Source organism: Bombus pyrosoma, linkage group LG16 (genome assembly GCF_014825855.1).
Source record: "Bombus pyrosoma isolate SC7728 linkage group LG16, ASM1482585v1, whole genome shotgun sequence".
NCBI lineage: Eukaryota > Metazoa > Arthropoda > Insecta > Hymenoptera > Apidae > Bombus > Bombus pyrosoma.
This window is the reverse complement of record NC_057785.1, coordinates 5,532,357-5,555,297: the sequence shown is the minus strand read 5'-3', so window position 1 is coordinate 5,555,297 and position 22,941 is coordinate 5,532,357. Positions and strand designations below refer to the sequence as shown.

At 33.7% G+C, this 22,941-nt stretch overlaps 1 protein-coding gene, 2 long non-coding RNA genes and 1 other non-coding gene across 14 annotated transcripts; 2 read left to right on the top strand and 2 right to left on the bottom strand.

Annotated features, from left to right (window-relative positions):
* The first annotated feature begins 7,197 nt into the window (after window positions 1-7,197).
* Window positions 7,198-7,390, top strand: LOC122576805. Its single transcript, XR_006319899.1, has one exon. It is a non-coding gene; the product is annotated as a U2 spliceosomal RNA (small nuclear RNA).
* A 3,080-nt stretch (window positions 7,391-10,470) lies between these two features.
* LOC122576803 (glycine-rich cell wall structural protein 1.0-like) lies at window positions 10,471-14,652 on the bottom strand. Of its 2 annotated transcripts, none has more exons than XM_043747592.1 (4): window positions 14,256-14,652; window positions 11,872-12,189; window positions 11,447-11,729; window positions 10,471-10,920 (listed from the first exon to the last, which is right to left on the bottom strand). In XM_043747592.1, the coding sequence occupies exons 1-4, from the start codon at window positions 14,442-14,444 to the stop codon at window positions 10,856-10,858; spliced, it is 855 nt and encodes a 284-aa protein (XP_043603527.1). In that variant the 5' UTR covers window positions 14,445-14,652; the 3' UTR covers window positions 10,471-10,855. The 2 variants fall into 2 exon arrangements, with proteins under 2 accessions (XP_043603527.1, XP_043603528.1); XM_043747593.1 differs by having other exon boundaries at window positions 10,471-10,917.
* Window positions 14,653-15,873: 1,221 nt separating this feature from the next.
* LOC122576635 lies at window positions 15,874-16,941 on the bottom strand. Its single transcript, XR_006319832.1, has 3 exons — window positions 16,913-16,941; window positions 16,475-16,729; window positions 15,874-16,378 (listed from the first exon to the last, which is right to left on the bottom strand). It is a non-coding gene; the product is annotated as an uncharacterized LOC122576635 (long non-coding RNA).
* Window positions 16,942-17,031: 90 nt separating this feature from the next.
* Window positions 17,032-22,906, top strand: LOC122576630. 10 transcript variants are annotated; one of them, XR_006319825.1, is made up of 8 exons: window positions 17,032-17,348; window positions 17,419-17,582; window positions 17,854-18,270; window positions 18,390-18,588; window positions 18,671-19,292; window positions 19,469-19,552; window positions 21,107-21,378; window positions 21,457-22,906. It is a non-coding gene; the product is annotated as an uncharacterized LOC122576630 (long non-coding RNA). The 10 variants fall into 10 exon arrangements; XR_006319820.1 differs by having other exon boundaries at window positions 17,091-17,348; window positions 18,390-18,527; XR_006319823.1 differs by having other exon boundaries at window positions 17,103-17,348; window positions 18,158-18,270; window positions 18,390-18,527.
* Window positions 22,907-22,941: the final 35 nt, after the last annotated feature.

Sequence of the window (22,941 nt, the reverse complement as noted above, 5' to 3'; positions counted from 1 at the left end):
AATCTCACATTGGGTTTTTTTAATTTGTTGTAATATGAGACTTGAAATATTTAGATTGGACAGCTAATGCAGTGAGAAAGTTAAGATGTACTTAATTCTTTGAGAGTTGTTCACAGTTTTTGGCTTTCATACCTTTCAGTAATCCTGACGATAAGTAGAGAATGTGTTGATCTTGGGACTTTCTAAATTACACTTTTAAGTTCACCAGATCATTCAAATTGTAATAAAAAATTTCAAGAACTAAATTAAAGAGTTCATGTTTCTTCAGGGTTCTTCTCTTTACTTTATTACCTAATAACCTCATAAACCTAACTTTAGGATTACATAGTATCAACTAATATGTGATCCTTGAAAGGCCATTAGAACAGGTTTGCAAAAGTGTTGAAGTAGAAAATATGAAGAGTACACGTTAAAAAATGTGGAATATAATAGCATATTAAATACTCTGGAGTTATTATATTAAAATACCTTTCGCCGTGAGAAAGGAAGAGAATTTTTGTTTTGCATTGATCGGCAAATTATACGGAGGTGCTGTAACGCATCTTCGAGACGCATTTAGCGGAAGGTGTTGAGAATATTGGTACTATGAAATGAAATTACGAGAAGTAGTAATTTATTATTCGTCGCTATTTTAACATCCATCGTCCACTGGTGAACCATGTAATCGTAGGTGATAAAAAAGTGGATAATGAGTACTAATACCGAAGGTAAAGGAACACCGTTGAAGCAAAGGCCACATTAAAGGGCATCCCATCCCATAAGAAAGTCATGGTGACCATCTCTTTCCCTTGGCTGATATTGAAATTATCTCAATTTAAATCTCACGTTATACTTTCCAAATACTAAAAAATGACAAATAAATTTGTAAATTATATTAATGAAAACATTTGCTTTATATTGTTGGCCTAATTAACCATTAAAGTTACATTTCTCAGCCGTCGGACAAATATCATGAAATTTGTAACCCATGTTATATTAATGAAAGTACTTGGTTTGTGTTGACCTAATTAATCATCTGGAGTAAATTGACTATAAGATAGAGACATTACGATGCGAATATGCTTATCAATTTGTTAGGAAGATGCGTTCCAACCGGATGGCGGATTCTTCGTTTACTTCCTGCGCCAACTACGCATAGAAATCACAATGATTTATGACGGTAATCATATCGAGAATCGGGTTTAATGAGCTCAAACATCAAAACAAGTAGCCTTAATGAGGTCTCGTTTGAGAAGATCTAATATCCAGAGATAATCCTCGTTTCTTCTGTTGCGTATTATTCTAATGCAGTGCTTCTCAACAACTAGTTTCCACTCTTCAGTTATATAGATATTGTTGTATGGGACTTGTTACACAACTGAAGCGTCATTCATTTTAATCAAATCTGCAATCAAAAACCTGCCAAAAACTGCCATTAAAAACCAATCTGTTCACGATGAATGATTATACAATAATGACTACGTGTATAGTAATTTAGACTTCATGTGATAATAGTTTATATAGAAATTTGTTAAATTAAACATTAATTCTTTAACAAAGTACTATAATTTATAATTATTGAACAGAGTACTTTGTATTGTCAGGTTAAATTTATATTTAAGTATGCCCCAAGTCGTTCCACTTATGTAACTAATGTGAGAAATTTCAATTACTATTATTACTACAATTTTCAGATAATTCAAAATTCCAAACAGTATTGTATCCAAATATTAATTACACATATTATTACTAATGAAATGTGTAAAAATATGTAAAACATAAGACCCAGGTTTCATCTTTTTAAAAATTATATTCATAATAATATATCATATCACGTGGCGGAGACATAAGTTTGGGAAACACTGTTTTAATGGTTTTCCGTTAAAGTGCTCAGTTGGCAACTTTATCGTACACGCGTCCCTTAAATTTACGATTCGCGCGAAGCATAAACATCCTGCCATTATGCGAAGTTCGCTGGAGTATCCCGCCGTCGAGTATTCAAGCATTGTATTCCCTTATCGAGAGGTATCTAATAAACTATCTAATTTCACACGAACTTGACACTTTTTCTCGCAACGGAATATATACTCGTGCGATACGTATCTGCCCCTTCTATTCTATTCGCGATTCGTATTAATCCTAACCATTCTTAAGAACCACGAAAAATCTAGAAATTCGAATTTCTATGTTCACGAAGATTTCTAACAAATTTCAAATTGATATAGTGTATTCACTTTGAAACATTTTTGAGATGACGAAACATTCATTACAATTTTGTCCATTCAGAGTTTAGGTTATTATCAGACATAAACAAAAATAGGGCAGCGCAGAAATAATCATTTAATTTAAAAAGAATGCCCAATTCGCTTTGTACTAATTCAATGTAAAAGTAATTGTACTATGTAAAACGCAAAGTACAGATAAAAATGAAGCAAATTCTAAAATTAATAAAGGTGGACTTATCGTGTCTTTCCTATGTAATCTTCAAATGGAACGATTTGAATTAAATTACAATTAAGAGGCGAAAAGTGTTCATAATTGTAAATTGAGGTTATTGCTCCATTGAAACCATTAAATCATAAGTAACAATGACAATCTGAGCTAGAATTACCATAGCAAAAAATTGAAAAATAAAGTAATATGTAATCTAAACTCTTAAGGGTTAAGAGGTGAAAATTGAGATTAAAAAATGTAAAAGAATGTTTGGCCTTCACATAATATTCTTGATCATTGTAACATTTGACTGAACAAATCTGCGACCAAATAGTTCTATAATAATAATAAGATAATTGGAAGAGAGGTTAGGTCAACTGCGTAATTCTTACCTATGTGTTCGAATGATCTTGGTTTCGTGAACAAATTGGCCAGGATAACAAGTTCTAATGGCGTATGTGTGGCTTGTTCATCGTCTTTGCAGTACGCGACTCGAAAAGGTCTCGCTGAAATCTGATTGCCTCCCGCGCGTTAAAACTGCAATCAGCTGATCTCGCATCAAAGAACACAATACCAAACAGAATCGTTACGAAATCGAATTTCGATAGCTGTGAACCGTGACTCGCTAAGCGTTTTTACCTTTCAACCCCCTCTCTGCTTTCTCTTCTTCTACTTATGCCAACCTGATGACTCGTGGCAATTTTTCAAATGTCAGTTGTAAACCGAATTTCAGTTACATAGAGTGAAATCATCTCTTTTGTAAAACGATAAATGAAAAGTAGTATGAACAGTTATAAGGAAGTAATAAGCAGTTAAAATAAAGAATAATTAAGTAAACCCTTGGAATTCTCTTTCATGACCCGAGTATTAAAATTAGTATGTATGTTTTTATTCATTTCTGAAGTGCGCAAAATGCACAAACGCAAACTATTTTCTCTAAGTTCCATTGTATAATTCTGTGCATAAATATCTACAGTCTTATGACAAAGAACTAGAATATGTATATCCATTGAGATCTATTAGTTGAAATACACAATGGTTGTTAAAGTAGACAAATTTCTTAATTAATCAAGAATACCTGATTATCCAAATATTATTGAAGAAGAAGAAAACAAAGATTATATAACCTAATAGATAATCCATTTTTCCTTCCTATCATTCTCTTGATGTTTTAAATGGAAATTGAAATGGTGCAATTACCAAAGCGCAAATAGTATTTAATTAATACAGAATGCTTGATCAGTCAAGGATATTGAAGGAACAGTCGAAGCTTTCAATAGGTAGGAATCGATGAAACATTCACGAAGAAATAGCGAGGGGCAGGATATATACCTGAAAGTAACTAAGACTAATTTGATCTTTGTACCTAGGATGCAAATAAAATTTACAGTAGAATATAGAAGGAGGTGTGTACGTGTATTAGCCGGATCATGGCCGTAAAGCAAGAGCTCGATCTGTTGAAGCACATGTTGCTTCGACCTCGCGCTCGCTCAATACTTACTCTGGTCTTATGCAAATCAGTCGAGCAGTACGTGCTTGGTGGAATGATGAGCGGTTGGCTAAGGTCATCATCGAGGAAGGTTAGCGAACAGGATCGGATTCATCCCCTTTATTTAGTCGTTTGGATTCCTATGAAAATAATTAGGAAACTATTAAGGAAATTATGAAATTAGGGATATTTTGAAATTTTAAGAGAAGTTTCTAAATTAGGAGCATTGGAATTTTGAAGAAAACTATGAAATTAAAGAACTGTTGGAAAAATTAAGAAACTGAGAATATTGAAATTAGAAAACTTTTATAAGAGAGTAAAAGTGTAATAATAGATAATGAAGTAATAAAACATTAAAATGAAAAGTGAAAATGCTGAATGACTTGATGACGTAGCGCGGCTGCAAAATGTCAGCGTTTTGTTAATTAGCCGCACGAGCTTAATGAAACCTCAACGGACCGTATAACCATTTAATTATGTGAAATTAGGTCGGAACGGTTGCCACTGGATTCTCACTGTATTTCAAACGACGGAAGAGGAATGTCGTTTGTCGTTTGCCGCGCTTAATTAAAAATCATGTATCCTAATTAATCATACTACGACTGCATAACGCCATTATTCAATAACAACGATCATTACATAACCTCACATAATTAAAATTCATGAGAAACAATAGTAAAGTTCGTAACAATGTACATATACATACGTATAATAATAATATAGAGAGACAAATTAATGTTTAACTTGATATTAACTTTCCTAACCTATTCACGAGTAATTGAGTACATTTCAATATTTTTGGATATAACACATAATACAAGCCTAATAATACTCCAACAGTCTATAAAATATGCAAAAGAAACCATGATACTATTCGAATCTAATCTATTCACGATTTTTTAAATTAAATAGATGATCAAAGTAAGCTTGAGCATTATTTAAATGAAATATTTGAAATATCTAAATTTTTACTTATAGCAATATATGTTTATTTACATTTTAGCTTCTAGTGATATATAATCTTCTTTCCTATATCATACTTATTTCAAATAAAAACGATACGACTGTTATGGTGAGTAATTATTTCAAATTATTAAATTTTATCTTTAGTGTAAATAGGATTTGGTTAAGCTTGAATCAAGTTGTACATATATGCGTAATATGAAAGTGAAGTGAAAAATAAGAATTACAGCAACAATAACAGCTTCTAAATTTCGTAAGAAAACAAATTTACAACACAAGAAGACAGCAAGCTTTAAAACCATCGTGTCTTAACTGATGATTGACGATAAAACTCTTTACAGTAATAAAAGTAAATTCTACCGTGTAGCAAATCACGTTTGTCACTTCGCTACAAGTGCATCTTTATCATGCACGTGGTAATAATTACCTTAACTAAAGGACAACCATGTGCGTGGCCCGTGTGAAAGTAATACTAAAATTACTATAGCTCTGAGGGGTGGGGGCAATGATCACCCTTGCACCCCTGCTATTTATTTCCTCACACCACTGACTTGAAGGTTATGCAAATATCGATGAAATCTCCATTTAGTATTATTTATCACTTTTAATAAATAACTTGTTACTTTAAATAAATAATCAAACTAAGGGGAATATAACATTTAGAAATAAATAAATTTCAAAGCTAGACACGTTGATTTCTAGGTTATTCATTTCTATTTTTTTTCAATTAATGCTTTATATAACTGAATATTAATAAAGATACTGTATCAATTAATTCAAATTATATTGTTGTATGCATATTATATATCGTATATTAATATTATATATTATATGTCACATTATTGTATTACAATATTACGAGTATATCATATACAGAACACAATATATACACACCAACAACAAATATACCTGTGGACTTCTAGGTTACTCTATATTTATTATCCTATTTCCATTGATATTAATGGATATTAATGAAAATACTGTATTTCGATGGAATTTCAAATTATTACTATGATAATTTACTAAACAGAGAAACTATCATCATAGATGAACCGACATTTTTTGATAACACTATCTTCAATTCGAAAAAATTGAAATTCAAAATTCAAATTATAATCAACCATTATCGTTTAATTATCAATTATAAGTTATAAATATGTACATTTATATGTATATTCTTGAACACGGGAGATAACCTTGTATCTTCTTCCCTTTATTACATTCATATACTGATTAAATTTGTTATAAAATAAACATTCTTCTCTAGTGTTCTAATAATATTGTATAATAACTCTATGATATACAATAATAAAATAACTAGAATAAGGTCGAATGATTAAAAATGGTATAGCGTACCTGTGATTGGAAAAGTGACATAAGGGAAAAGGAGATATGTAGAATAAAACAATGGACATCTTCGACCATTCACCCATTATCGGACTCTCCCCCAATCTAACGAATCATGTGATTCGACATGGACGATACTTAAAGGTAACTCCTTCCGTGACATTAAAAAGGCACTCCCAGGCTCTTGTTGCATCGGTCCCTTTGCCTGACTGGTTTCACACGCTATGTCGGATGTAGAAACAGTACCGGTAAAGCTATTTCTTTTGTATAGTACACCTCTCCACGATATCGGGAACAGATCTTCCTGTCACCTTTTAGACTAAATACTTAATAGAACTCGACAATTCAATAGTTATAACTATCGAGATAGTGCAAAATATAAATAAAAATCCATAGTTTTATTATTACTTACGAGATATTTTTTAGGAGCTTCAATGATTTTTAATAAACTTTTTTCTTAAACTACATTTTTTCAGATATCTTTTATTTCGATTTCTATAATAAGTTGCATACTTTAGTCAACAAGTTAATTTATTTTATTTCAGTTATACTACATATGATACATACTGCTAAAATTAATACACTAACGCTATCTACTAAGATTTCTAAGAACTTATTGTTAGCCCTGTATTAAAATTTAATTCTGTCAGGGTAACATCAAAAATATTCAAACTTTCGAGTTCTCAGTTTTTCAAATTCTTAAATTTTACGATTTCTAGATTCTCAAATTTTCTGATTTTTCAATTGTCAGCTTACAATAATATCTCGTTTACGTAATTTTTAGATATTACAAATTTCTGTTTGGTTTGTAATAGGTAAAAATATCTATTCATATAACCCCTCACCCTTAAATACATATTTATGTCCTTCAAATGAAGTAAGAAAGTTCGTATTCACACCGCTAGGCGGTGCATTGCGATTAAAATTTCTCACTAGAGAGATTGCGAAGCAGAGTCGTTAAATACAAACAGAAAACTAAAATAGTTATCGCTTCTCGGCCTGATGGCTAAGATCAAAGTGTAGTATCTGTTCTTATCAGCTTAATATCTGATACACTCCCCATCGGGGAGTCAGAATATTAGTCTGATTTTTGGAAATCGGCGGAGTCGGCGGGGCTCGCTCCTCCTCTGCCACGGGTCGGCCCGGCATTGCAGTGCCGCTGGGATTGGCCCCACTTGTTAATTTAAACAAAAATATATTTAATATCGTAACAATTTGTTATTTCTACCCTTAACTCTCCTCCAATTTGCAAATTAAAATTTTTGTTCCTCTATAAATGAGATAAATTTATTAAATTCTCTCTGGCCGTGTACGTTTAGAAGTTGTCATATTTATATCTGCAAAAACCACTCAACTGATCAAACTAAAATTAATTTGTACCCGTTAATGTTTAATTTATTTAACTCTATAAATTTTTGCAATATCAAACATTATCGTAATTCGTGAAATAGGTGATGATTTTATTTTACACATATTGTCTTGAGCTTCTGAAGAAGAGAAATGGATAAATGTAACAAACTTTTCTTGCTTACTCTCGCTATATCTTATTTATGGTCATCGTTAACCGATTTGAAGTAATGAAGAGTGATGATGAGGCTAAATTATTCAAATTTTGGTGAATATACTTTATTGGAATTTAAATAAGAATTACCATGATGAATTTTTCTTTTGCGCTCATCTCTCGTGATTTGGGCGCTAGTGACATCTGAGCTCGCGTAAATTAACTGTATTCACAATGCTCAGTGGATAGAGATAGGAGAGAGTAGACAAGATAGACGTGACATTAAATGGTACTTTGTGTCTCAGGTGTGAAATACCGATTTGTCGAAAAATTAATGTTTTTTATACTCTCTGCGATTTTCTGCGACGAACATAGTAATTAACTTGAAATATTAGTATTTTACAATGATCTATATCACAAGTAATTGTTATTGCAATACTTTTTTAGGATCTACAATTAGGAATTATCACAGATGCGACATTTGTGACGTCAGCCTCAGCGACCTCATGCTGTTTTACCAGCAAAATTACTAAGAACTTCTGTATTGTCTAATTAGGATGATATAATCCCAAAAGTAACGTTTTAAAGATGCAATTGATTTATATACTGGCCCATGTGGCATACTACTGCCTTTTTGAACACGAGATCTTTGTTACACACTATTGCCCTCTCTGTCTAGAACCGTTCATGTAGTCTATGCTTGTCGCACAGTCTTGCGTTCTTTCCTACGGACAAACCATGTAGTGTCATTTATCTACATATGCTCCAAGTCACCGTCCCTGCCACCTTCAATAGATGTTAGCACATGGTTTATCCATGGGACGAAAAACACATTACTATGTGTTAATATTCTACGAGGCAGAGATATACACTTGTGTTGGACAAAAAAAACGGTACTGTGCAACAAGGACAGATATATGTCTTCTATCAACAAAAAAGGAGAGTGATAGGCGAAAAGAGTTTAGGAAAGGTGATAATACGTTTAAATTCGCTTTTGAAAATCTATTTACTGATTGAATTTTGAAAAATTATACATTAATCTTTATAAATAAAGTTGAAACAGTAGGAACTTCTTTGTCAGAAATTATTTTAACATATCCTCAACTGTTATGTGAGAAATTAGTCGAAAGATTTCAAAACAGTCGCGTTTACAGTATATTCTATATATTTGGAAATGCCCAACTCGGGTGTTTTCATCTTGATGTTTAACGACCATATAAAAAATAACCGAGTACCCTTAGCGTCGAAGCCCGTTAGCCTGTGTAGTTTGAGACATCCTCAAATAGCTCCACTATATTTTTTTAGAATCAGGGATAACGGAACCAAAACAATCACTATGAACGCTTGCTACATGTTTACATGCTACATTACAATGCTTGATACTAAGAACAGTCGTACCAAGTACCATGATTATATCCTCGATATCATCGTTGGCTATCAATCCTTTCCTATAAGGAACGGATTGCTCGGACCCATCGTGATATATTGCTTGATGCATGTGTTCCATGGTTTGATTCAATCAGCGGTACTGTCTAGAACTGTCTTCCCGCATATCCTCTACATTATAGCGATTATTTGGGCAAAACGGTCCGAATCCGGAACGGTCCCTTGAATTTCGGAAGTAGCTTCTGACTTGCGCTCATGGCAGGTTCACTAGTTCGTTGTACCAACACCAGTTCTCCTGCGGTATACGTCCGGAAGTCTCTGCTCCAATCATACCGCTCCTTTTGCGTCCGCTGATCCTCCATGATATACAGCGCTATACCATTTCATAGCCGGGTCAAATCCAAGTGGTCGCGGCGGCATTTAGAACGTATTTAATACCGTACGTGTCGCAAAATATTTCGCAAAACTGCAAATTCACATCTTCTTATACTTGAAGCATAAGCTTTCCATCAAATATGTATTACAAGCCTTCCTATTCGTTGTCCCAATAATTAAAGTCGTGGGTAAAACGTACGTTGAGCATTCGATCTTGAGTAGTCGCTGGAGAATTCATCCGTCTCGCAGAAGAAGAATGCCACGCAGAAAAAAGGGACTGATGAGTGAAATAAAAGAATGACATGACACAGTCATTTACCTGCTGTCGATAATGCCACGGTAAGGACTATGATTTTAGGAGAAGATTAGGAGAGGGAGACGACGTGTTATCATGGTTTCAGCTGGAATATATTTAAAAATACAATTAATATATTGATATAGCACACATGTAAGACAACAATCGTCTAGCATGCGTCACCCTTAGTTACTGCAAGAGAAAGAATAAGTAAGCACATGGTGCTGGCATAAACTAGTCCATCCTCTTGGGGCATCGTGGGCTAACGGGCCCCAACTTTCTTTACTACCATGTCTAACACATTTAACCATTCTGTGTACAACCACTACGCAAGTTCAGTATTCTTGAATTAACATAAAATTCTACAAACGCGACTTAACACATAACACTCGTAGTATTGTTGTACGAATAGGTGGTATTCCCATGTAGGTATTCCAATTTCATTGTTACCTTTCCTTCTATTGTTTAATACAATTTTTAGAACCAAAAATTAGGCAAAAATTAAAATATATATTTATATACTGTAGTATTTATAACATATATGTGTGTTATAATATTTTCAATATATATGTATATTGTAATATATTAAATTTTACTAATTAATTCTGTTTAATATCGGGGTATTCGGTGATGTTTTATGTTAAGAGATAAATAAAGAGAAAAATTAAATAGAAAGAGTATTTCATTCGTGTATTACATTAAGCTCGTATAAATACATACACAAATATATAAGTTCGACAATCGCTTAGCAGAAAGTACAAGCGTATGTATGATAATATAAAAATTACCATGTACAAAGTATAAAACGTATACATAAAAATAATAACTACGCGCGTATACGAAACGTGCGTTGAGAAAGAAGAGATTAAATTATCCTAATCGATACATAATTATATATGTCGTTAAATACCAGTGGAGGTGATTATATATAAATGTGCATGTGACTGAGTGGTGTAAGTATATTGTGTGGTATTAAGAAGTAAAAAGCTGTAAAAACGAGGGAGGTCCGTGACGGTTGTCGCCGAGCATTCGGGAATTTGTCAGGTTTTTCTTTCTTTTTTCTATGGAGATGAATGTTGGGGCCGATTTATTTCCGATAGTTGTTACGTGGTGGAAGATATTGATTGCTAGCTCCAGGTCCGCCTCCAGCTGCTTAAAATCGATATTTTATTCGTTATTCAAGCAGAAAATTTTAAAATAAAATATTACACATTCTTTTAACGAAATTATACACGATTCGTAATTTAAATAGCGCTGTAACGATGAAATTATGTAGTAGCGCCATCTATAAAAGGGCTATAGAACTGGTATGCTATCTTTACAATAAGAAACAGAAGGAATTTCTTTACCAATTTTTATGCATACAAAGAAAATGCAAATAAAACCTTAGATATTCTTTAATATTAAAAGAAGCTCTGTTATTTTGAAAATGAATCCACTGACAGAAAGTTTTTAATGTAATCTAAAAGTGTTCAATCTTCAAATACTTTTAAATGCTTCTAAGCGCCTACATTATACTTCATACTGTATATCAATTCAAAATACAGGAGTTGTAAAATTGCAAAAATTTGATGCTTCTTCAAATGTTAAGGTAATATTTTATAATACAGTCTATATTATTAAAATTAATGCGGAGAATATAATATACAGTATTGTACATGATTAAAAATATACTTACGTGCTTGATAGCCACCCTGGAATCCTCCCGCACCTCCTTGATAAGCAGGTGCTCCATAAGCACCAGCACCAGCACCAGCTGCTCGAGCCTGTCCTTCGTATTGAACATCAGCAGTGTATCCATTCGCATCGTCAGCCATGTATTTTACGATTTGTGTCCTCGAGTCCGGTAAGAGCACTCTATATTCCCCTGTTACCACGTTACCGTCACTGCTCTCTCGTTGAGAGTAGTCATTGCCACTAGGGGGATCGTATACCTCGTACTGGAAGCTGTACGGTTGTGGCTACAAAAATAAAATTTTTTAAAATTCTATTCAAATTCTAAAACTAGATATTACAGATTATTATAAATATGACATTATCGCGCTTCATTTTTAATCGTAATCCTATAAAATTCTGTTCAAATACAAAAATTGTCGAACATACTCTTCCATAATCGCGACCCTGGCCTCCACCACCACCACCTTGGTAGCCTGCATCACCACCGAATCCAGGAGCACCATAAGTGCCAGATGGACGTCCACCAAAACCAGCGTCTCCACCAGCTCCTGGAGCTCCGTACAAAGCATTGGGTCTCCCCCTGAAACCTCCTCCTAAATCTCCAGACAATCCTCCTGGACCACCGAATCCAGCTCCATTGGGTCTGTTGTACTGGTAACCACTTCCACCGGCGCTACCACCCGGCAGCAATCCAGCAAGTGCATCACTAGCAAAACACGATAGCAGCAATAGCACTTTCGTTAACTGAAACAGAATAATTCCACCCTTATTTTTGACGTATACGCTGGTAAAACACCTGAAAAATATTTATTGTTTGAAATAGGAAATGTGATATGAAAATACAGATTGGCTGACCTATAATAGCTGCATAACTGAACTTTGTTAACATTTGAATCCCCCTGTACATTATTTCATAATATTAATAAATTGATAAGTGATATGGTATATGTAGACTTGTATTTTCCAAAATTCACTTTTAGAAATTTACTTGATTTAGTATGAAATTGATTACTATTCTGTGAATTCATTAATTGATATCTTGTAACTCTTGGAAAGATTCACTAATAGTATCTTTCTTAATACCCTCAAGACCTTGACTAACAATTTCTCTTAATTAATGTTTCAAATCAAAGATTTCCAAGCTAATATCAATCTCCTCAAAAAAGTAATAATATTTTCATCGGTATTACATTTAATGGCAATCTACAGCCAATCAGAGATTATAATCAGTAATGTATCCTTAAGCTTGATACATCTTCCCTTGAGTCATTTATGGAATTACTTCCTCCAGGCATGAAGCAAATGATCAAGTACGCAGAGAGAAACTTGCAGAACAGGCAGTAGCCTTGCATCACTAAATTTTGCAACATCTATGTAACAATAACATATCCAATAAACCATATTCTTAATCAAGAAGCTACACAACTAACAATTATCACAACTCTAATATCAGAAACAACTACAACAGAGCAACCAAAATGGATTAGTTATGAAACCAAACTGAAACATCTGTCCAATTCGTGGTAAACAAATACAAGGAGTGTGATGAAGATTGTTACTGTCAATTCAAATTCATCCAATGAAGAAATATTTGGGAAATGTTTGTTGTGCCAAGTGGAAGATGTTAATATAAATTCCATAATGCAATTGCTCAGAGGGGAAAACTATTTCTCTTCTAGAATAGGATTAATAACGACATGCACGATAAACCTATTGCCTGATTTCGACATTGGACGTCATTAGTACTGGCGACAAAAAGGATTGAAGAAAATGCAAACGCCGAGTTCAATGGAAAGCTTGAAATATCGCGTGCCAATGATTTACCAATGACGAAATTAATGTTCCACTGAAATCAGGGATGATTACCGAAGACAAGCGTGTCTTCTTCTCATTTTGAACATTTATTGATGCACGTGTCTAGGGAAGTGAATGTTCCATCCAGCTCTAAGCACGTGGAACACAAGTAATAACTTTGAACTGGTTCAGGAAAATTGCAAATCAAAATGAAAAGATCATTCTATGTGTCTACTTTGACTGAGTCTAGTTTCACAGAGCTCCAACTGATTGGAGATTCGACTTAACTACCTCGGACATTTGTATTCTTTATAGTTCGATTTTTGGAATCGGATTTTTTGTGATCTTTCAATTGTAAGATTCGATATAAGTTTCAATTAAATATAATAAATAATATCAGAAAAATTTGGGTATTTTGTTTTATATTATGAAAGATGAGAGTTGGAAGATTTCTTTAGCGAAATTCTTAGTGAAATTTTAGTGTTGCTACGAGTTAGTCATAACAAGTCGTATAACTGGAAACATTCAGCTAATCGCCAATTTTGACTTATCAAACTTCACTTTCAGTCTTCACAGTCAGAAATCAAAATTTCTTGACCAAGATTTAAAATTGTAAAGAATGTAACGATAGTCCTAAAGTTCCAATTGAATGAAGCTATGAGACCTCAAAGAAGCCAACAGTGACCAAGTGTGAAGATATAAAAACCAATACTGACACTAAATTTTCAATTCAAGAAACTTACAACTTCGTTGTCAGGTTTGAAACTCGTCTGAAAATCTCAGATCTCGTGCTAAAAAATATAATTTTACAATTTAAACCTACAGAATATGACTTAAAGAAGAAACATAATTTTAGACAATGAATAAAATGAAAGAGCTATGAAAGAGCTATGAAAGAGCTAGTCTGCACTCTAATCAAATATTCTGATGTCCAGAATTAGTATCTATAAATTGGTATCTATACCGTCGCGTTACCAGAATGATGATTAGTAACCATAACCGGGAGGATAACCTACCTGGTGGTAATTCATATTGGTGTTATGAGCGAAGACGCGAAGCGAACTGAGAAGATGATCCACGGACGAGTTTATATACCATCCGGACCCTTTGTTACAGTTTATCCTTAGCGCTGCATATCCACGTATTAACCAGTATGTATTAGAATGACCGGCTATGGGTGTGGGAGGTGGAGAGGAGCAGCGCATCTTCCCTTCACTCTCGGTGATGCATCATGGGAAGAGATATCCCGTTGATGATGACTGAAACAGCTTTAAATTTTAATTGGATCCACGCACGTGACTCCTTGATCGCCTGGATCATTCGGCTGTCCAAAGAGCCTCGGGTTCCAGCTAGTAGGAGGTCTCTCAACGACCCTCTTTCCAATCCCTGGGGAACCCTCATGATCTATTGGGTTTTGTAATTTTCTTGCTTTTAACAACAACTTCCTTGGTTTTTTTTCGTACATATCGTGACGTTATATATTTGTTCTTTTTTAATTAATTATTTTTGTGTAGTATGTGTTTGTTATGAAATTTTGAAGTTAAATTAACAATTTTCATTCCTTCGGTGGTTGACATTTTTTATTCATTTTAACACAGAATGTGTTTCATTTTTTCACAGAAAACTTCTTGTTATTTTTTCTAATTTATGAAAACATTTTTTCTGTGCCTAAAATAGCTTTTTGCTTCTAATCAAAATTTTATGGGGTTACTGAAGATACGTATGAAATATATGAGTATAAATGTATATGAGATGTAGATTCCATGAATTACTTGGAATGTAAGCGTGTGCTTTGACACCTGGAAAAGTCATAGAGCTGTTCTACTCGCGTTGCACAACCCGTAGTAAATCTCTTTGTCAACGTTACGATATGAAGGCGATTCATCCGCCGTGGAAAAAAGGAAGAAACGGAGAAAAAAGGATTTCAATCTCATCCGAGTGCTCAAATGTGCTGAACCAATTACTAACTTGTAATACGAATGAAAGGTGGATGAAGAAATAGGCTTGCTGCTTGGTGATCGAACGGGTAAAAGGCAGAAAATAAAGGAAAATCTCGTCTGTTTTAATGCCTCCATAAAAACATTGAAACACGTATCATATAAAAAATAAAAATGCAAGCTTCCATTCCAACACCAGAAAATTCCAGTTATCTTGTAAAATCGAAAATTAATTTTATGAACTTGTATGAAATATTTTTAGCTAGATATTTTCCCATTTTTTCCTATTTAATAATCGTTTATGGAATCAATCAGATGAAAGTATGGGAAGATCAAAAGTTTTCTAGGTATGTACAGTGATTGACAAGTTCTCCTGTACTTTCACTCAGATAGAATGTGACCCTGTTTCAATATTTGGCAATAGAAGCACATCGCTGTTAACTGTTCCAGTCAAAGACTGCTCCTACATAAGGTTTTGCAATTTTTTGCTATGCCAGCCTGTCCACTAAACATCACTTTCAACCAACACCAATACCCATAATCTAACATTAGGAATTAATACAAGTATGAAGTAATACGGTATATTTCTTCGGTAGACCAATTATCTAATTTATTTTCCTTATTGTATAAGAATTTGAATAAAGTGGTCACCAAAAAGATATATATAATATAACTGTAGTTGCTTATGTAACATATTAAGGTTTCCAAGAAAGCTACCATAACGGTATTCAGACAGAAAATTGTCAACGTTCAGTTAATCGGATTTGCCCCTGAATAGTACATGTAATTGCGTGTTCGCTAGTACTAATGAATTCCACGATTGTACGCTGTTATATCGTTATTAACAGAATGAGAAATCTTTCACCAGGAGGATTACGATCTACGCGTGAGTATTTTTAAGGATCATCCTGGTAGTCGAGGCTGAATATTTTCTTAATTGCACCTTTTCTTCTGGTGTCGTTTCTTTTCCACTTTCAGCTGCCTGGAGGTTTAATGATTCAATTAAAGTTCTCCAAGTCGATGTATACGTTGTTGCTGTTGTGTATCGATATCGAATCGGTCGTGCCGTTGTTGATCTGCCGCAGGTATGATCCTATAATTCCGCGCTGCCATAAATCCAATAATATGGAATAGGAAACTCGCGGTCCCTGTTTAATATCTCTGATCGATCTACCTGTGAACTTTAGAACGACGCCGTGGACCTGGCACGAAATTTTCAATTCAAATGCAGCAATTTTGATTGAACAAAATATTCCAAAATAGTTTTGTGGAAGTATTCGATAAGGTAAAGTACTTACACGGATTGGTGGTCGCACGGATGAATGCCATCTTACAGGCGTCAGTATTAAAGTACATCTGTTATTGATACAAAATTGGTTGAATGGAAATAATATTCGTTGATGGAATCGTTTGAATACACAGCTAACAATTTCATCTCAGCTATGAATTGTTCTGGTAGTGATATGTTTAAATAATATCTATTTATTATTGATCATTTTTTTAAGCCATTCTAAGGATATATGTTATATATAAGTATATACATATATATATTGCTGAAATATATATTCACATATAATCTCAAGTTTTATAAATTATTGCTTAAATATTAATATATGATTGTTTGTAATTTTAGGATCACAGGTAACAATAAAAGTCATTAAAATATTAATTGCAATGACTGCATTCTGCATTAGAAGAGCAATTCCAAAATAATGCATAAATTTGTAGCAAGTTACCAAATCTATACTATAGGACCCTCGTTTCATACAATGGCAGAAACCTTCACTGAGGAAATACGTTCGACGAACATGCCAGGAGGTTACGTGGTCCGAGTGAAAGAAAACCAATGGTATGATCTCGATCCATAGAAAGTGGTAATTTATGGTTAACGTTGGCGTTAATTCACTTCAATAGCATCCTAGTTACACATGCAAGCCAAGTTGGCATCCCTAGGACGCGTACAATTATTCTAACCACTGATATAGCGTCTATAGAAGTTATAATCGTTGGTATTTCTCTCTGTTGTATTTATATTCGTCTTAATAAGAAGTTTAGTAACTGGTAGAAGCCATCATAAACAACAATCCGATTACGAATATGACCAAGTCCAATTTTTTCATGGTGTCAAGACTGATTGTCAAGATCTAGCAGAAGGCTCGTGGCGAATATAGGGTAACTATCTGGAGCTATTTCTCTATTCAGAAACTTGACTGATGCCAACTAACCTGATCATATGAAACAGTTTCTAAACGATTTCGTGCGTTCACTTCACGGAAAACATTAACTCATCTCCAATTGATGCGTTTACTCCCTCAATAAAGCGATCTTCACATCTATTTCTATGATTTGTTCCTCGTCAGACGTCTTCCCCGCTTATTAGCATGTTCTTTTCAATGAAATTACGAGGTATTGTTTCCATGAGAAATTGAAAGTACTTTTGAAACAAACAAATTATAATAATGTTTTTAACAATTATATTTTTAAAGCGGATAATTTAAAAAATTAAAGTTTGGAAGTTCAAAATTATAAGATCTGAAATTTGAAGTTTAAAAGATTAAAATTGTAATTATTAATCTTGTAAATTTAAATTACAAATACTTTCCAAATCGTCTAGAATTTTCAAGTAAAATAATTTAATATTTTTTACAATAATTTCAATTACATATCTAATCGATAGGTTATTGTGAAATTTTGACTATTCGAAAAAATGAGATAGAATGGAACGTACATATGAAGCCATGTATAACAGTTAAATCGCAATAATGAGGCCAAATAGTATGGCAAATAATCATACGAGCCGAATGACATGATCGTCATCCAACACTACTATTATATTCGTTTCGTAAAACGTATTACTCGCTCAGGATTGCCGGCAGTTACTTAAATCGCCAAACGTAGGCGATTCTTACAACATGCTCGAGCACGCGGGAATCACTTTCCCCGCAACCCCTTATAAATTTACCATTAATTCCTCCTTCCAGCTATTTAAGTAAAATATCAATTTTCAATCAATGATTCAAGTACAAAAATTATATCCTTCGAGATTCCTAATTACATGTGTGACTATAATTACTACAGAACTAAAAACTATAAGGTCAGTGCAGAAATAGATACGTTGGCTGCTATAATAATAACCAGTCTCTATTTAAACTTGTAGCAAAAAGAATTTTCAGCTATATTAGACACAATCATCAAATTATTCATTTTCTTTAGGAAGATATTTAACTTATTTCAAAACCGGAATGAGAGAGCAGAGAGGAGATTAATTTGTCTGTGTTTCCAGATGATTAATGGAATAAAAATAATAAAGAAAACAGACAAAATTCACTCAGATACAATAAAAAGCGCAAGGTCGATATACAGAAATATATAAGGCTCTCAATGCAGAATTAATAACTCTTTTATTCATGAAGTAGCTGATTTGTTGAACCTGTAATCAGCTGTTATGAATATATTCCTTCAACTACTACATAGGGGCTTTATTGTATTTACAGAATCACAACCACACGACGATGAATAGTACAAAACATCCAGGAATGAATATTGAATGGACCTGTCATAAACTTGTCTCAAAAAAGCATCCAGTAGCCATACCCAATCACTCAGGACACCTTTACTCCATTTATAATCTCGCTAAATTATTCAACCCTGAAAGGATCAACCAGCAAATCGAAAAAGCGCTTGAGCTCCTATTACGAAAATAAAGGGATCACACTAAATGACCTACAGGATCAATAGTTTCGCAAAACAACTCATAGTAGTCTCTATAGTACACACGTGGTTAGACTATACCAATTTGCTATAATGATTCGCCTTTGGCATATTTACAGCCGCTAATTTGTTTCCTAATCTGATTTCGTAATTTCAGTATAGTGTTGCGTTATCTTGAATAGCCGATATAGGCCAGTCTGTGACGGGACACTTAATTAATCCCGACATAATTATCGCTAATTATAGCTGACACAGTGAAAATGAGTTCGGGGTAGAGGTTGGCCTGCATAGAAGCTCGTGCCCCATAAGAGCGCCCAGATTCTGTGTTTCTCTTTCTAATGTTTGCCACGGAATCACGGAGTGAACGTTTTGATGCACCGTCTACTCCATAATCGGGGATAAACGGTAATTGTGTAATCGTTGCGATGCGGAAGACGTGTGGAGCCTTCTGCATATGCATGCATGTATGCAGAATGCACGTCTCTCCTCTTTCTCTCGATCGGTGTTCCAACCTCGCTCACGGAAAACCCTATAATCGACAGCTTTGTCCTCTGATGGTTAACTACTGATGCAACTTACAGGTTATACATCCTGAGGGTTGCTCCCGGATTCTCTCAATGGGATCGAAGCTGCTGGAATTAGAATCTTTTTTCTAATTTATCCTAGTAAGTATCAACATCAGATCGACACAACGTTTTACTTTCAAATTTTGTAATTTCCAAATCTTCAAATTTTTTTATTGTCAAATCTGCAAATTTTCAAAATTTCAGCTCTCCAGATTTCTCAGTTTTCAAATGTCTAGATCTTTAAATTTTAAGATTTTCCAAGTTCTCATGTTTCGAAATTTTCAGATCTTTCGATCTATAAAGTTTCAAATTTTGTGATTTTCATCTCCGATTTTCAAAGTTGTTCGTAGGTCTTCCTACATATAGTTTATTGTTGATTGAAAATATGAAAGATATTTGCTAATATCTATCCATTATGCTACAGGATATTTCAACATTACCAAAGTCTTCGACCAATAGAAAAATTCCTAGGTATCATATTGTAAATTGTAAAGGATAACAACACAGAATAGAAATGTCTAGGGACAAAATCCGAGACAGTGAAGAATCTCTGAGATGTTCAGAAGTGATGAATGTTTTCGAGGCTTCATCCTCGTTTTGGCCGTGGTTTTTTCACGGTGAATCCAGAGCATTAGAAGCATATTCCAATCATTATCCACGTTCCTTTGCAACGGCTAACGTCTTTCATGTCGAAGCACCGGCGAGATGTACATACTCTTTAGTCGAACGCATTACCGATTACGCCATCGTTCTACGAAACCTTTTTCGCAACTTTATCCTCGTATTCACCCTCGTAACAAACCATGTATGAATAAGACGTATCCGGATACCATTGATTGATCCTGAGCATCCTTCGACTTCTGTCACACTACATTTTTAATCATTTGACGCTTCTATATCTTGTAAATTGAAATTTTATTCATCTATTTACCGATGAAATATGAGTTACGCTAATTAAAGGGCTTTTATAAATCCTTTCTTATAAATTGAAATTTTATTAATTTATTTATTTTTGAATTGTGAATTACGTTTGTTAAGAAATTTTTTTATTCAGTTCTCTTTTTCATGTGCTAACTTTTTTAACGAATTGTTGAGAAAAGTTTGACTTGAGAAGCGAAACAGCTACAAGCTTAAGCCATTAACAAACATTCTGTTTTTCTATGGTAATTAGACTGACAGGTTCTTGACTAAAACAAAAACTTGAAAGAGTCATAATTATAGGTTTTTGATGTTTCTTTTTATATAGTCCTTGAGTCTTTAACAAGTTACTAACTAAAGCCAGTTAGTTCACAAGAATTAGATAGTATCATATTTCTAGATTTGTTATATTTCCTTTCATATGCTATTGGCTAGAGACCTATGAAACAGATAACAAGAACTATAAATTTTAGATATAGTTACTTTTCCTTACATAGTTATTGCTTCTTCTCAATTGCTTTCTCCCTAATTTTTCAAGATTTATTTATATGGTACCAAGAAACTTAAACTTAAATCCTTCCCTCCTAATAAATTTGTCTACATATTACCCACTTCTGTATCAAACTGTTTATAAGAATAATATATGACAATTAGGAAGAACCATAATTATTGTCCAAAGATTGTAAGAAGATTAAAAAAAAAACAAACAACAACTGACAATTGTTATTCTTGCAGGTCACTATCAGATTCAATAGAGCTAACATCTGATCGTCAATCCAGCATATTTATTGCATCGTAGAAGTATCAACGTAACGCGTCTCCTCACTCCGTTCTCCGACAGTTTTAAACGAAGTCAAGGAAATTAACTTTAAATGGAGCGTTGGTGCTCGCAGAAAGCACTTTCAAAACTGTTGTAGCACCGATTAAACCAGCAACTCATCTTTCACGTCGGCCAATCTTAGACCGCGAACCAGACGCATCCTATCCGATTACGTCACGTTGTTTTCGTAAGTTCGTTCTAACACACGCTACAATCAAAGAGCCTTTTTGTTCTCCGTTTCGCTCACCTTCACCTTTGCTTTCAGTCACACATCCCCTGTCACTGGTGGAAGGACAAAACTGCTTGTGTTTGTCCTTCCTGCTTCTATGGGGCTCAGTCCTGTGTCTTCAGTGCGAGAGATTAGTTGAAAATTTAATCATTATTGACTTTAAAAATAGGAAAATAAAAGATTTAGTGGTTAAGTAATTACTTTAACCCACATATTGGAGTCTTTACATTTTTACTTTTGTTTTAAAATAATAGTAATTGTAATTATTATATATTAGGTACATCGTTTTCATTATTTTATTTTTATACGGTTAATTATTGGCTCACATCAATTTTCTTCTAAGATAATAAAATGAAATAATATAGATGTATTAAGACATAAGATGTATTAAGACGTGCATGGAATTTCAAATGGGTTAATTATTAATACGTCCTTAATGATCAATTTAGGACTCCCAAATAAATTCTAGAGCTAATAATAACTAGATCATACTGTAGCAATATATTTTTATGGTTCTAGACCATAATAAAATCCAAAGTCCGAAGAATGTTTCAATCTATTGAAAACTTAAGAATACACGACGTATATTAATCCAATCCGTTAATGTCGTGGATGCTCAAAAAGGAACTCGACGTTATGCGCTCATTTATCATATATCAGTGTTTCGTATGAAACGAACTGATTTTACGCAGCGTCTAATGATTAATCGACTACCATTAAAATGAATCTCGCAAACGATAGGGGAATTGTCACTACGCCTACGCGAGTATTTATCTGCAGATACGTAATAATCGTGCAAGAAATAAATAAATAAATGAAAACTAAAACTCTTTTCTAAAAGAATTTACTTTTTTTTACGACTAAGTATAATGTCTACATTTTAAAAGTTAGGATGAATAGTGATGCCAGTCAGTCCAGTGTACTTGACTATTTTGACACGTCGTGGAATCTCATCTGGGACGCAATTTAGATGTTACAATATCAGAGAAAGCGTCCTCTCAAGCACGTGCCATGTTCAGGCTTCCTGGTGACATAATATGAAATAACATCGATCGAAACTCGATCCATTACGGATGCTTCTCAAAACGTATCCAGATTATTTTTTTCTGCGAGGAATGAAACATTTTTCAATCAGGTTTCGTTCTTCCTACTTACTCGATACATCAGCATGACGTGAACTCGATTAATGTGCGATTTCACCAACTGTGAGAAAATCAGTAATTATACAATCAGTTACGGTAAAGTAATATTATTTATATAATCAACGAAGCTCTTGGATAGACAGCAGTTATTTGGATTTCCTATATTGATCGCATCTGCTCTGAGACTGCTTCAGATTCATTTATGTTATGTACCTTTCATTGTACGAGCACTAATTTCTCAAATGTTCTGTAATATTTTTAATGCTTTCGTTATTTCAATTATTTCTGCTATTATAATATTTTTCATACCGTGTTACTTATTTTTTACGTATTTCAATATTTTTATTATGTCTAAAAATCCTTTAAAACACTTCTTAAG

Bases quoted from the DNA above. Each gene is read 5' to 3' on its own strand.
- LOC122576803 (XM_043747592.1), bottom strand. From the start codon at position 14,444: ATGCGCTGCTCCTCTCCACCTCCCACACCCATAGCCGGTCATTCTAAT. The intron at 12,190-14,255 runs GTAGGTTATCCT...ATTCTGTTTCAG, and splicing joins CCAATATGAATTACCACCAG to TTAACGAAAGTGCTATTGCT. The intron at 10,921-11,446 runs GTAAGTATATTT...ATCGATTTTAAG, and splicing joins CCAGGGTGGCTATCAAGCAC to CAGCTGGAGGCGGACCTGGA.